The sequence below is a fragment of the Harpia harpyja genome, chromosome 9 (assembly GCF_026419915.1).
Source record: "Harpia harpyja isolate bHarHar1 chromosome 9, bHarHar1 primary haplotype, whole genome shotgun sequence".
Classification (NCBI taxonomy): domain Eukaryota; kingdom Metazoa; phylum Chordata; class Aves; order Accipitriformes; family Accipitridae; genus Harpia; species Harpia harpyja.
The window spans coordinates 20,203,453-20,219,385 of record NC_068948.1 but is presented as its reverse complement, the minus strand read 5'-3'; the positions used below and the strand labels follow the sequence as shown (position 1 = coordinate 20,219,385).

The 15,933-nt window shown below is 38.5% G+C and overlaps 1 protein-coding gene across 9 annotated transcripts in view; it reads left to right on the top strand.

Moving 5' to 3' along the window:
- SLC12A4 (solute carrier family 12 member 4) overlaps positions 1-15,933 on the top strand; it is a 49,637-nt gene that overhangs the window by 24,238 nt on the left and 9,466 nt on the right. For all 9 annotated transcript variants that reach the window (XR_008236809.1, XM_052798228.1, XM_052798232.1 and 6 more), the window contains 13 exons: positions 4,881-5,027; positions 5,630-5,684; positions 6,018-6,148; positions 6,596-6,837; positions 8,733-8,947; positions 9,937-10,101; positions 10,186-10,284; positions 12,279-12,336; positions 12,851-13,025; positions 13,367-13,485; positions 13,985-14,083; positions 14,438-14,557; positions 15,299-15,403. Coding sequence is in view for 8 of the 9 variants with exons in the window: in XM_052798228.1 (XP_052654188.1) it covers positions 4,881-5,027; positions 5,630-5,684; positions 6,018-6,148; positions 6,596-6,837; positions 8,733-8,947; positions 9,937-10,101; positions 10,186-10,284; positions 12,279-12,336; positions 12,851-13,025; positions 13,367-13,485; positions 13,985-14,083; positions 14,438-14,557; positions 15,299-15,403 (1,730 nt within the window). In the remaining variant the exon portion in view is untranslated. The remainder of the gene's footprint in view (positions 1-4,880; positions 5,028-5,629; positions 5,685-6,017; positions 6,149-6,595; positions 6,838-8,732; positions 8,948-9,936; positions 10,102-10,185; positions 10,285-12,278; positions 12,337-12,850; positions 13,026-13,366; positions 13,486-13,984; positions 14,084-14,437; positions 14,558-15,298; positions 15,404-15,933) is intronic.

Genomic DNA, 15,933 nt, shown 5'->3' with positions numbered 1-15,933 from the left:
GGCAAATAACAGGAAACTGCGAAGTTGTTTTAAATCCCTGGTAGAGTAACATGTAAGGTTTGGTGTTAATATTTCTACATCTAGGTATGATTTATGCAAACACTTGCATGTTTTCAAACTGTTTACTGCCATAAAAAAGGACTGTTGTCTTTGTTAAACCTATGCTTCTATGGTAAAATAGGGTTTGGGCAAAATACCTGGGTTGTCCTGAATTATGCTTTCCCGTGTCCCAAAAATGTGTGTTTGCAGACTTCTCAGATGTTTTTTGTAGAATGGTTTGGGTAACCATTCCAAAAGTGACAATATCATCCTGCGTTAATATCTCAGTATTTTCTGTGTAAACACTGCAGTTTCCTTAAGTGAATCTTTGCCTAGCATGTCTGTGTCTGGGATAAATTACATCAGCTGCAATGTTATAACTGTAGTTTGAATTTCTTCTCCCTTTCTTGCCATATACAATATGAAATTTTAAACATCTTGTAGAATGTAAGAAGGTTGAATATTAACTTGGCCAATAATTATAACCATTAAAAACAGGAAATTCAAAAGCAGTAACTGTACAATGCTATGGATTGAAGGTATCCAGAAACTGTGCAAATGGGATTCATCTACACATTTGTCTTTAATAATCTTTGAAGTACAAATCAATGCAGTGCTGTTACCTTATTCTTCCCATTTGAGCATTAGTACAGAAGCATGAATATGCACCCCAACATGATCGCAGGTTCTGTTTTTAAGTGCCAGCATTGTTAACAGACTCATTGCTGAATGTTATACTGGGTACACTCAGCAAATATGTCCCCAGCCAGTGTGACGATGAAAGGTAAGCCGCCTGTCCTGATGTGTCACTTACTGGAATTGGCATGTCATAGACAAGAACTGGAGCGAGGAGGTTGAGCAGACTCTAGATCTGGTATTCAAAAATTGAATGAAGAAAGCAGTCCTTTCAGTAAGTGAATATATAATTCTCTGAGCAGGTAAGACAGGTGTCTCAGTGAATACCATTTTGTTACCTAGCACACACCTGCCCACCAAATCATATTCATTCAAGTGACAAAAAAACCCAACCCAAAAACAAACCACAAAAACCCCAAACCAACAAAAAAACCCCACGGAAACACAAAAAAAAGAGACAAGGCAGTTGTGTGCACATGACGTGGCCAAATCTCTGAGAGGTGGGTATTGTAAAAATGAGATCTCTCTTCCAAAGTTTAAGCTTAAAGGACTAGAGAATGATGTGCTTTAGCTGGAGGAGATCAGTGTTGTCAGCACCTGCTTTCTACAGTGACGAGACCAAAAGAGCTCAGGAAAATACATTACGTGACTATCCCCCCCTTCTAATCTCTTGGAATAATTGCTGCAGAGTTTGTGGAAGATGCAAACGAAGATCAGGATGATTTCAGTGCAAAACAGCTTAATATAAACATGTTACCCTGTTTCAGCATTCCCATTAAGTATTTTTGATAGTAGCATTCTGTTAGATACACATCAGATAAAATCGACACTACTCCATGTAAAAGGGTAGAAATTGCGTTGCTTTTTATCTTTTCTAAATACAGTCTTATATTAAAGCACTTAATATTTGCAGTGCTATAAAAATATCCCTGTCTTATGATGGAAAAATTTAGATTAACTATTTTAGTTCATGTATCTTTAATAAGGCAGTTCATTTCTGTGCTGCTGTCTGTCCTCATGCTACAGAGCAACCACAAGAGCTGTCATTACTGATCAATGTCCCTGAGCCCTACAGCCAAGTGCTTTGATAACCCATCATGCTGGCACAATGGAAATAGTGTCCTTCAGACTCAGATCAATATTTGTATCAATTATGTGTCTGCAGCTGATTAGAGTGAACAGAAACATGATCTGCATTGCTGAAATTGAGACTGTTTTTGAGATTTTTCTGTCCCTTGGTTGATCTAAACCAGTGTTCTTCAAAATGTCTTTGTGTTTTATTTCCTTTATGCAGCATGGGGTGTTAAATTTTTTTCATTTGGTAGCTGTTGAGACTGAACATAATACCCTTCTCATTTCAGATTGCATTCTGTTGAGACTTAAGCACTGGTTTAGTATCACTTACTGATTATAAGTTACTATAAAAAAGGGTCAAGTCACTGCAAATCATTGGTGTTAAATATTTCTGTGAACAAGCTGGTTCAAGTCGTATTTGTGGATCATTCTTTCATACCAGTATTTTTTATTCCGCGGGGTCAGAAAATCCAGAGTAAACTTATGCCTGAGGTACACTTAGTAATACCTGTGGCTTGGGTTTTGTCTGCGGGCAGACACTTACGCATTTCCTATGCTGTTCTGCTCTGCAGTAGTCTCATAACTACACAGCTAGTGCACGATTTCTCTTCCTCTGTGGCTGAAGTTAGCTTCTAACTTGATATGCATAAGAGGCCACTTAAGAGGGAAGGGAAGAAGATGATTAACAGTAGAGCAAAGCTGCAGGGACCACATAGGGCAGAAGATAGGAAGGAGCTGAGCTAAGGTGAATTCTTATGCAAAGGAAGCAGGTGTTGGGAGATGTGTAAAGGGCAGGCTGAAAACTCACCTGCTTTGATAGTGTTTGGAAGACTGTCATATAGAATATATAATAACTGTGTTCCACTTGCTTCTCCTGTGTAGGGGCAATAGGTTGAGCTTCTTTCCTTTTCCCAGATGCCAATTTTGACAATCTTGTAGAGAATCCTTTACCTCTGAGATACCCACACATCTGATAAATTCACTTGATGCTGGCTGCTGCGTTCAGAGATGCTGTGAGGGGGGTGACTGATGGATGAATGATCAGATAGAGGCAAAGAATACATTAATGTGACAATAGGAAGCCCTTATGCAGGGCAAAATCTGCCCAGTGCCTGGCAACATTATTTGGTCCTTTCTCAGTTAATGTTTATGCAGTTGAAGACACAATGTGAATCAGATGAAGGTGTTTGAATCAAAAGCATCTAAACCTCCCCTTCTTGAGGAAGCAGGTACACTATAAAGAATACCCTGAGAAGATCTTCCTCCGTTGTAGCATTGGAACAACTTGTTAAAAAATCCTTACCTTACCCTAATCAGGATACTTATGTACAAGTGTCACTTCTGTTAGTATCAGAAAACGATTCCTTTTGTCCTTATACATAATCTTGACAAAGCTGATCAGGTTAGTTCTATAGGACGGTGATTTTTGTATAAATGGCAGGTGATGTTTTAGGGATTTTTTTTTTTTTTTTTTTTTTTTTTTTTGTACTGTGGCATCGGAACAGGTGAGTAACAGCTCTCTGGCCCTGTGCTGGTGGGTCTCATAGGGTAAGTCCATTGGCAGCCATCAGCACATGGCTCGGTTGCCCACTTTACTTCAGGAGGTTCACCCGAGTTGAAGTGTGTATATGGGGAAAGTCTGTTTGTTCTGATTTAACCTTAGTCACACAAAGAATTCCAAGCTGACTTCAGAAAACTCAGTCAGCAATTCCTGGCATTTCTAACAAAGAACTGTTCAGATCATGTTCTTGGGCACAGTTTTCTTTCATGTCCGGCAGGGCAGATTCCTCATGCAGATGAGGAAATTTCAAATTGTACTGTGTGATTGTGAGTTGAAGCGCTAAATTCCTAGATTGCTTATTTTGACCATTTGATTTTTCTAGGATTTTGCTTTGTGTAATAAAATACACTCTTGACTTACCTTAGGTAACTAAATTTTTCCACAGGGAAGACAAGGCAAGAACAAAGTTTTTGACAGCCATTTTATTGCTTTAAGAGTAATATGCTTGCCTTAAGTACCGTTGCTTTTGATTCATAACTAATTTGTTTATAAGGGTGCATGTTACCTATTTATTTTTGCATTTAGTTAATGCTGTGTGGAGTCAAATTTGAACAACTGTTGTCACCTTCCTTTAATATCCTTCTCATTTAGATGATTGTTCATGGGTTTCTTTAAATGCTGTCTATCTGTAATATGTTTTGGAATTCAGGTTTATTTATAGAAAGCGATGAGCCTTTGAGAAGTTGCACTCTCTGTTTCCCCTGTGTTTCAGCGTTCTGTATAATTTTAAATGGAAAAGAAAACCTCAGAAAGCAGAAGTGATGAAATGTCTTGGCAGGAAACCACAGAGATATGGGACTCTGAAATGCTGCTAGTGCAAGGTGTGCCAAAGCAGGGAACACTTTTGTATTTCTTGAAATAAAACCCTTATCAGTGGCATTTTGATATCATTGTTTTGGATCTGACTGTCCTCTGACAATAACTATTTGGGCAAAAGAGATTTCTACAAGATACTATGTTGAATGCCAGTCATGTGCAGTACCTGTGAAGTTGTGCAACTAACTTGTATTTTCTCAGTCACTGTCAAAAGTAATTCAGAGTGTGATGCTAATATTAAACATAAGAAAGGTTAGAATCATTAGTTTTACGTAGAACATATAACATGGAAGAAAATACATTATGCATGTCTCCAGATTGCTTCCAAATCTTTTCTGGTTGTAAGATCACAAAAGTATGTTTTCCATGAAACTAATTAGTAAACTCTGGGGAGTAGGGTAGGATCTATCTTACTCGGGGTCTGCAGAATTCAACAGGTTTCATACTAGAAACTCTGTGGTTCTACAATAAAACAAATATATGTATGTTCTGTTGTTAGTAATTGGTGTTAAATGCTGAGTATAATTACTTCAGGTGTGAAGATGCGATAGGGTCAGCATTTTGTTCAGGAATTCATGGTTTTGGAGTTTGCGTCATGTTTTGTGGAAGTCCAGCACAAAAGTATTTTTATGTGTCTACCTTATGTTTCCCAGATTTCTACCATTTGAAAAACTGAAGTTGTAGGGGTTTTTAGTTACCTATGCTGTGAATAACTCCAGTTAATGAATGTCAATGAACTTTTTTTTTTTTTCAGTCACCCAGCATGGGCACCCTGATGGGGGTGTATTTACCATGCATGCAGAATATCTTTGGGGTTATTCTCTTCCTTCGGCTGACTTGGATGGTGGGAATGGCTGGAGTTCTTCAGTCCTTCCTGATTGTATTACTTTGCTGCTGTTGTGTAAGTATATGGGTAAAATAATGCATGTGACATAATCTCTGTGAAACTATTAAGAAACTTGGAGAGGCTGCATTGTAGATGCATGTGTAAAGAAAAGCCAGGTTTATGCTAGACACTTCTGCTATGTTTGTAGTCATGTGATTTCTCCCTCCCCCCCCTTTTTTTTTTCTTTTTTTTGGCTAGTATTTGTAAACTGGCAAACTGTATCTAGTGTAGATACAGTTTTAAAAATAGTGTTTGTTTAGCAAACAGCTGTTTTCTGTGCCTGTGCCAGGTCATGGCTCTCTCCTTTGCTGGACTAGCCTTTGCTGGAATTTCAGCTCTGCAGATGGAGGGACACCTGCATTCTTTTATCTTGCTTTGTCTGCAGACACCCATTATTTGACCTGATAAAGCAGTGGTCATCTCTCAAGCAGAAGTCTCAACAGCTTGATGATTAAATTCCTGCTGCCCTTGTTTTCCTTCAGATAATGACCTGTCAAGGCAGAATAAATAGAAATACTGTATCCTATATGCAGTGGCAGCTTTACTCTATCAAGAAATAAGTTACGTTTTAAAAAACGTTGTTGACATAATTGCTTTCTTTTCCTTGTTTTCCCCAGACTATGCTGACAACCATATCAATGAGTGCTATTGCCACAAATGGTGTTGTTCCAGGTAAGTGTAGTTACCAAGCTTCTCATTTCTGTTTTTAAAAAAAAAAAAAAAAGTTGCTATAAGCTGTTAATGTGGTTTTATTCCAGAGAAATTTGCTTAAGCCAGGATACAAAGCCTGAATTCATATCTAGTATTTCTTCTTACTATCAGTTAGACTAAAGATTAAATTATTTGGTTTTTAGTTACCCCTGTGCTTACAAAAAGATACTTCAGTTGAACCCCACAAAAAGCAGATACACAGTGTATAATTTTGTTGTATTCTTGTTGTGAATATTTTACAATTTATAACAATAAATAAATGATAATTTTACTCTCACTTTTCTTGTTTCGTAGCTGGTGGCTCCTATTTCATGATATCCAGGTCATTGGGCCCAGAGTTTGGTGGAGCTGTAGGGCTGTGCTTTTATTTGGGAACAACATTTGCAGGAGCAATGTATATCCTTGGTGCCATTGAGATTTTATTGGTGAGTAGTATTGGAGTAGTCTGCTTTTAAAACAAATAGCATATGGAAAATGCCCCAGTATTCTTGTCCCATATTTGTATACGTATTTACAGGTAGAGACCAGAAGGTCTCCAGTTTCTTGGTGTCCAGTTCCGTACTGCTAGTGCTTCCCTTTGGAAGCTGCACGCTCTGTGGGTATCCAGAATGGAAGCTTTTCTGAAAACACAGATGGAAGTACGACTTAGTCAAAGACACATACTCATCATTGATGAATTTGGCTCAGTTGTACTACTGAAATAGAATGGGCCGTTATTGCTTGACTTTTCCTATAAACTGAAGATTCCTGGTTAAGAGCGTGTTACAGATTGGAAAGTGATTTAAATTTCTAGTATAAGTACAAGATCACTACGGTAATATAGCCAGAGTTCTGTTTCTGTGTTCCTTCAGCTTGCTTTCTTCTTGTTTCAGACATATATTGTGCCACAAGCAGCAATTTTTCATTCATCCGGTGCCCATGATGCATCCAGTGCTATGCTAAATAACATGAGGGTATATGGAACTGTATTCCTCATCCTAATGGCAGTGGTGGTCTTTGTAGGCGTGAAATATGTTAACAAATTTGCTTCCCTCTTCTTGGCCTGCGTAGTAATATCTATACTGTCCATTTATGCTGGAGCTATCAAGTCCATCTTTGATCCACCTGAATTTCCGTGAGTAGTATTTCTGGATGGGGGGTATGGCTTTGCCTACAGATCTGGAAGGTGGGGTTCAATGGAAGTTACTTAAAACTTTTGCCTAATACATTGTCAAAGCTACCTTTTTTGTGAATTACTTCAGATTTCTTTTGATAGTGATAGTCTTCTGCATGCAGAGCTCATGGAATAGAAGTTTCTCAGGCTAAAATGAGTGCATTATTACATTTTTTTAACTGTCTTGGTAGAATAAAGTCTTGTGGTGAGTATATGGATCGATAGAGGCTGACGTTTCTCTGCTTCCTGCAAAGACGATCCAGTATCTTAGCCTACAGCTGCTGAGTTAAATTTTAGCAAGAATTTTGCTGGGTTATTTATGGCAGTTAGCAGGAAGCAGTTTGGCAAGTCCATTTTCTCCAGGCCAGTCAGACATGATGAGCTGCCTTCGTGGTTGGAAACTGTGGCGGTGTGATGCAGCTGCTTGCTGAGAAATAGGGCATCTCTTAGGAATGTGGAAGGTGTGATGGTGGGGCTATGCTGAGGCTCCAGCGAAACTTCCCCTTGGCCTGAAAGCAGATTAGTCTGCCATGTGAGTAGCCCTGCTCCGTACTACTACGCAACACGTACTACTTGGCATATTGGCAGTTAAACATGATACGGTTTCTTAAACTCGGAGCTGGAGCAGCAATAATGTGGGTGCATGTGTTTTACCAGAAATGCAAACAGTATTTCCTGATGCTGCTGACAAGAGATGAATGGAATGGAAATAGAGGAGTTGAGTCTGCATAATTATTCACATCTTAAAATGTTGTGACCGTAACTAAGTACTTGCAACCCTCAAGTGCTCCCTTTAGATGTTTAGGGCCCAATGATTATAATGTTTTACAACAGTGGCAGGTTTACAGCAGTAAAAATAAAACAATGTCTCTACCTCCCCCTCATTATCTCTTGGACTGTTCTTGAATGTTCTCGCTATCTTTCTTCCTTGGGCTGTATTCCTTTTTCTTTTGCTGAAGTAACTAGATATTGTATTTATTTTTAATTCTGGAGGGGAAGGCTTCTCTGAAGTTACAGTTCACAGGCCTGCAAACCCTACAAAAATGGCCCTGTCTCTTCCATTTTCCTGGCTTTCGTGATTGATAAGACCTGTGAAACAAACTTATTAAAATGGAAGAAATAATTTATTTTTTTTCTGTGGGTGTTTTCTGGCACTGGGAAGAGAAGCTCAATGAACTTTTAGTGGCAGCAAGCTGTTAGGTTATATCACTATGTCTTGTGGAACTGTCTTTGGAGAAGTAGATGAAAAATTTTCAGTGCTGGAATAAACTATATTTGTAGTTAGGTGAAACACAACAGGCACTGGAGGATTTCAGCAATTATGCATAGTATCTTCTGACAAGAAGAAACTTTGCTTATTGTGCTTGAAATGTAAGCTCCTAATTCTGAAGCTAAAATGTCAGGGGTCATTTGAGTGCTACTATACAGAAGCTGGGATAATGTGATTCCAAATATCTTTAGATATTCTAAATAACTAGTAATTTGAATGCTAGTATTCTTCAGATCTCTTCCACTCCACTAGTTCTGTTTAACTGGGGGGGGGGGGGGGGGGGAAGTGGCCTAATCTTTCCCTTTCATTGTTTAAGGTAAATTTACCAAATTCAATAAATCACACTGATGTAGCTTTTTATACCTCTCCCAAAATTGTTGGAAAAGTAGCTTTATACTTCTGACCCTTAAAGGAAACAGATGTACAGTCTTTGTCCTGTTACCACCATCTTTTTGGAGCTCAGAAATTATGTAGTAGACTAGAGGCACTTGAAGTTTCCATGATATGAAAGAAGAATTATGGGGAAGGACAGACTTCATTTTCCCAGTACCATATAATAACACTGGTTTTCATGTTTCCCTTCCAGGATTTGCATGTTGGGCAACAGGACTTTGTCCAGAGATCAGTTTGATGTTTGTGCCAAAACCATAGTTAAGGATAACATTACTGTGGCCTCGAAGCTTTGGGAGCTCTTCTGCCACAGTACAAACTTAACCACCGAGAACTGTGATGAATATTTCCTAATGAACAATGTCTCCGAGATAGCAGGAATTCCAGGAGCTGCTAGTGGCATTTTAAAAGGTATGACAGAATATTTTTTTTCCCTTAAAGAGGAGACATGCTGAGCAGTTGAAATGGGTTGAACTGTTCCCTGCTGGTTAAGAAAGAGGGACTGAAGAAATGTAGTTACAGTGAAGAAAATTATCTTCAATAAAGAAAACCAAGTCTTATAATCTTTAAAAAGAGTAGATGGCACTTTTGTCCTGATACAGTACTTGTCTGCTGTAAAAGTGATTAAATTTGCCTTATACATCTCATAATTTCAGCAGAAAGTCATCTGTAATTATGAGCTATACCAACATAAGTTGTTAAAATTTTTCAGAACTCTGTGTAGCTATGACTCTCCGTTTTATACAGATTATGATTATGTCCTGAAAGATAAGAGTACTCATATAAAAATAGTGTACCTCCTTCTTTGCCCACTCCTGAATATAATATCATTGAAAAGTGTTCATTATTGAAATGAACGGGAGACCAGTTGCTTTGTGCAGGTGCTGAGTGCCTATGGTTCCCGTTTTCACAGAAACTAGTAGTCTAGTTTCTAAAATGGACTCAGCGTTTATTAGTGAAATTTCAAATGCCAACCATATAATTCTGTAAATTTTTCCACTGCCTAAAGAACAAATCAGTTTATATCTAGAAAGCTGGTCATATTGCTGCTTTGGATTTGCTGAGCTACTACGTGTGGGTATAGTGGTTCATTAAAAATATTCAATGTATTTCTTAGGGTTAAAATAGGTACGAAGTTAAATGAGTGTTACATTTAGTGATATGAAAGCATTAAATGTGCTTAGGCTTCTCTAGGCTATTCATACATATTTATTGTTTTTGTTACAGATTCCCTTGAAAGCATGCAATATAAATTTTCTTTCATGTAACCCATATACATCTTAATTTGTGTTGATCAGTGAATTACATTTGTAATCTTCAGTTGTAAACCTGTTATAATGAGAACAGGTTTTGAACTGAAACATGCTTTTCTTTTCTGTGGTATGATAATAACATTGAAGACAACTTATGGAGCAATTATTTGGAGAAAGGAGAGATACTGGAGAAAGCACATCACCCATCTGTTGATGTAGCAGGCCAGAAGAACAACCTCCATCTGTATGTGCTTTCTGATATAGCTACTTCATTCATGGTGCTGGTTGGCATCTTCTTCCCTTCAGTGACCGGTGAGAATACTGGGACGAGAGGGCATCTTGGGTGTCTTGAGCTTTCTTCTCTCCCATGATCTTACATCCAGAATGTATTTTCAGGTATCATGGCTGGTTCAAACAGATCAGGGGACCTCAAAGATGCACAGAAATCCATTCCCGTTGGAACAATTCTTGCTATTGTCACCACATCATTAGTCTGTATCCTTTTAAAATTAGTAGAGTCCTGGCATGTTGTGACTCAGGTGGATGACTGTGTATCTGATTTGTGGAACTGCTTTCAGGTGACTAAATTATCAGTGTGGGTATGGTTGGTCAGTGGAAAAAAAAACCCAAACAGTCCGTGAGCTGAAAGCATCAGAATTATTATCCTGTTGTTTTCCATGCCCCTTTTTGGGTTGGGTTTTTTGTTCTTTTGCACTTCCGTTGCTTTTCTTTGCTACGCAGTGGGCTGTAGCTTTTCAGGCTGGTGGAATACAGGTGTATATTTTTTTAAGATGCAGTGGACCATTAAGATGAGGAAAGGCTTTAAATGGGAGAGATCATATATTTCAGTTCCTTAAAAAAAAAAAAAAAAAAAAAAAAGCAAGCCTTTTAGTTTGAGTGACACTAAGGAGTATAGGCTTTCTTGAACATTTTAGGGCAGGATAAATGAGAGTTAGAAATTAGACTAGATGTTCCCCAAGGGGGTGGGGGGGGAAGGTTCATGTGTAGAGTCAGCTGCTCACTGGTACCCATGAATTTATGTATTTATTCTGAAGTCACTGAAACGAGATCATCTTAAATCAGATTACAGGACTGTATTTTATTCCCCCCCCCTTGATTTTTAACACATTAATCTGATTTAATGCTATTCCACGATTCTAAGACACATCCCCAGATGGCATGCGTGGAGGTGTTACAAACACTGCTCAGCAGTGAGGTCCACGTAGCTGTGAATGACTTGTTTCCTGCCTTTTTCCACTGAGACTGGAGCACTTAATTTGCAGAATATGAGGATGTTCATCATACCAGATTTCTAGGTGCTGAGTGTGTGGAGGAACAGCCTTTGTCCCAGCTGAAGTTGCCAGGTTTTGTATGTGGTTAAACTCTTCAGGGCTTAGGACTACAGGAGTATTGCTTAGGAAAGACTTAATCTCTTCTCTCCTGCTAAAGAAGAGATGAAGCCAAGGTCTTTCAGCTTCATCTAGCTGTTGGTGTCCTAAACTACTATTTATCAACATAGGAGATTTAAAAAAAAAAAAAAAAAAAGAAAAGGCAAAAGGCAATTAATATGAGCAAGGACTTCAAAACTTCTTTGTAAGAGCTTTCTGAATAAATCCCACCCAAAGGGCAGCTGGCGGAGATGGTGACTCTCCTGGAAATTCTGCTGTTTCCAACCTGGTTTTTTGCCAAAACTTGCCAAGCTGTAAATCAGGATCCCAGCTCACTTGTCCCAGCTTCTTAGGAGCGCAGCCTTTTCCAGATGTTACTTTGGGAACTGACCCTGTACCAAGAAGTCTGCATTTCCTATGAACGTAATAAATACTAAAACAGGTCACAGACCTAACCCCTAGGTCTAGTGTTAAAACATTTGCAGTTCAAAACTTATTTTGTGGTGGGTAACTTTATATGTAGATATTAATACGCCACCCAGTGGAAGGCTTACACTATAATTTTTAGAAGTGATCAAAGTTTCCCCTTTTATTACTTTTTGTATTGTACAATTGTACAGTTTAATAACAAACCCAACATTCAAAGACTTATTGGTGATGTGAATGCCATCAGAGACCACAAAATGAGAAAGTGCAAAGTAATGGTTTGCTATATGTTCAAAATACCTTTGGACACAAGAGGAGGGAGGAGAAAAGAAAGATATTTTAATATCATTTTCTGTTCTATACTAGCAGATTAAATTGGCATTTACATATAAAAATATTTCCTTTGAAGTTATCTCCTTTAATGTAACATTTAAAACGATCTTTTTTAGAAATTGAAACTTAGAATAATAACTTTGTCACTGTAACATTAGAAGTTATATATGAGCAGTGAGACATTAATTTACTCACCAGCTTTACCATGTACTTACGGAGATGCTGCAGTGCAAATGCCGTAGGACAGAGGCACATACTGAACTTTCCACAATACTTTCTGTGGTTGTTTTCATCTGCCGTGTCTAAATAAATCCTACTTCCTTAGCACACTCTGTACTCAAGACTTCAGTTGTGTATTATTATTTGGAGCCTGCATAGAAGGTGTAGTCCTGAGAGATAAGTAAGTTTCACTGCTTTAATGCTCTCCGTTGTTCTTCTTTTTTGCAGGGAAGGTGTGTCCTTTCCTATCTCGTGTGCCGCGCACCCGCCCCACCCCCCTTTTTTTTTTGGCTTTTACTTCTGGGTTCCCTTTAAACCATATTTGTATGTAAATTGTAAACAATGTTTTGAGAATCTTGTATTTGATTTGGTGTTTTCTGGCACGGCTCCCTCAGATTTTCCATGCTATGTCTTAATTCCTGCATCTTTCTAGGTGAAAGTGGAAAATAATGTTGTGATAATAATGTAAGAGTTTTATGATATATAATCAAAATAAAGTTTTCAAATTATTGAAATCAGCTACAGACACTTCCTATCTGTGTATCAAGAGTAACTCAGATTATTTACTACTTTCTATATTTCCTAATCAAGAAAATATCTAATATTTAAGTGACATCTTAAAACTGACCCAAAAAACCAAACATGAGTGTCAAAATACTCCTTTGAATATGAATGTCTTGCTGTTCTCTCTGCAGGTACGGCGATGCAGTGAACAAGAACTTAGTGGTGGGCACCCTTTCGTGGCCCTCGCCGTGGGTCATTGTGATAGGATCCTTCTTCTCTACCTGTGGAGCAGGTTTACAGAGCCTTACTGGAGCCCCCCGCCTGCTGCAGGCAATAGCAAAGGACAACATCATTCCTTTCCTCTGGGTTCGTACATCCTAAAAAAAAAAAAAAAAAAAAAAAAAAGGCATTCTGTACATAGTAACTAACCAGCTATTTGACTTTATGCTCTCGGAAATCAGATTTATTTTCCCTAGTTTGCCCAGCATTGAAGTGAAGGTCAATTTTTTTTATTTTAATGCTTTGTTTTCTTTTGTAAAAAAATAAGAATATTTTTAAAGGAGTTTGAATAGACACGTATAGTAATTTTATGAAGAAGTTTTAACATCTAATTTAGTGAAGCACAGAAAGCCATTAGAGTAATTTGACTCCTTGCTCTAGAGAAAGAAGTATGTAGGAAAATATGCTTAAAGTTTTTGTTTCTTCAGGTTTTTGGTCATGGAAAAGCAAATGGTGAGCCGACGTGGGCTCTTCTGTTAACAGCATTAATTGCTGAGCTGGGAATCCTTATTGCTTCACTTGACATGGTGGCTCCAATTCTCTCAATGTAAGAGACAGGCTGGTTGCTGTTTGGGGGAGTGGGGAACAGGGCAGGGAAAGAGTGATACTCTTTTGTTTTGCTAATTCGATTGTCTTTCAGAACCATATCTTAAACCAGTAAAGCAAATTACTGGAGCCTGAGTTCCGCTTCTGTTATTTCTATGAATTCTCTGACTTCTGGCTCTACATCTAAATCTATTTGTTTCTGCTCTGGAGTATTCTGTGAATAAACATGTTTTTAGTAGATTGTTAGTTTGTTTGGGAAAATGTTATTTTTATCACAGAACAAAGATAGCATTGATGTTGTGGATAGATCTAACCTGATCCAATTGAAAAACTGTTCTAACTGCTTTGTACCGATAGTTCAGGCTAATAAAAATCTGAGGGCTAGGCACACGTGACAGGGCAGCTGTAGTTTGACTGTAAATCATTCATGTGATTATAGTATGTGCCAGAATCTATAAATGTGTGTGCTAAAAGGTTTTGCACTTCTTTTGCTTCTGCAGGTTTTTCCTGATGTGTTACCTCTTTGTTAATCTAGCATGTGCAGTACAAACACTTCTTAGAACTCCAAACTGGCGGCCTCGATTTAAATACTATCACTGGTAAGCAAAAGGCCAGCATGCTCAACGCCTGGTCTGTAATGTACAGTGCGGGATTTGGAAGAACCGTCTCCATGAGGTTGTGGGCATCTTTTATTTCTCTCGTTATCAGTTCTAGACAAGATTACATCGATGTAATATTCATAGTGGACCAGACCCAGATATTTAATGGCGTGAGAGTTTCATTTCAACAACAGGATACTAAAACTGTTGGGGACCGGGGAGATCCATTGGTAGCTTTACTTTCACTCCCAGTTCAGAACAGACAATTTAAAGACAAAAGAGCAAGAGAATAATTGACTTGTGTTTAAGCTTTTCTACCCCGCTACTTACTAATGTCTTTGCTTTTTGTTTTAGGGCCCTCTCATTTTTAGGCATGAGTATTTGCCTGGCACTGATGTTCATTTCATCTTGGTATTATGCTTTGGTAGCTATGCTTATTGCAGGCATGATTTATAAGTATATTGAATACCAAGGGTAAGTATTAACTGGATAGAAAAGGGTAGGAAGGAGATTGGGTCTATTTTTCATGAATTATCTCTAGCCTTCACATTTGGAGAAGGAACTGTCCAGAGATATGACTTAGAGGGCTTCTCTTATTAGTTCATTTCAGTGCTAAACAAAAGCCCCTGAAGTGCTTTGTTGTTAAGCCTCTAAAGGTGTTTGGTGAAACTTGAGAGTCACAGGAGGCAGAAACCCTGGTTGGGATCTATCCTTCTGCTGTCTATCACACATAATTACTTCAGGCCCAGAACAGCTGTAGGCAGCCATCTTATTCCAGTTTATCTGGTGCAAAGGTCTGTCTAGAACAGTCCTTAAAATGCTGAATCTGCAGATTAGGTTGTCTGAGATTTGTTAATATCCGATGGAGTCAGGCTGTAGTATGGCTGTGTAACTTAATTTTAACAAATGCGGTATTGAAATGCCTGATGTTTGTATATGCTTGGGAAGCTGCCTCTGTAGTGGAGTGTTGATTACGAATTAAGCACAGAATAGTGTTGTCGTATACATTTGACTGAAACATTTGCATTCTTCTCATGTGATACATGGTAAGTATCACAGACATACATGTACAAATGATAAATATACATGCGATGCATGCTATGTATCACATTATTAAACTCATTGTAAGGTAATGGCTTCTCTATAGCATGACTGTAAGTGTGCAATTAAACCCTCATGAAACCATATGTTGGCTAAACTGTGTGTTCTTCACAGTGCGGAGAAGGAATGGGGTGATGGTATCCGGGGTCTTTCACTCAGCGCAGCAAGATATGCCTTACTCAGACTGGAGGAGGGCCCTCCACACACAAAGAACTGGAGGTACTCATTTTAGACTAATAAAATGCACTGTCATGATTATCTGTTTATGCTTAAGGAATTAAACTGGACTACAAACGAGATGCTTTTGGTCTGTGTGAATGAATTTATATGCCCGGAATATTAAAAAAAACAAAGTGTTGAGTCTGCGGTAAGCTGCTATCACTGCCTAAGCCCTGCTGTGTGGACCCTGTATTGACAGACCTTTCGTGTCCTTTGGATCTTTAATCGAACTCTGAATTGGTGAATTCAAAAGTGGAACTTGGGGAAACTGTGGAGACCTCTGAGTACAGAGGTCCAGAGGCCTGTGGCAATTTGCACTGCGGGCATAAAGAAGTCGCTGCTATCATTCTAGGATTAAACACCAAACAGTGGCCAACATGTTTTCCCTCTGGCTTTGTGTGTTGAAGACAGATTAAGTGGGCAAGAACCCTCCTCTCAGTTAGGCATTGCGCAACTCTTAGGCTCTGAACAAGAGGACTGGGAATCTACCAAAGAAGAGAGTTTTAGAAATCTTTCCATACTTGCTCAAC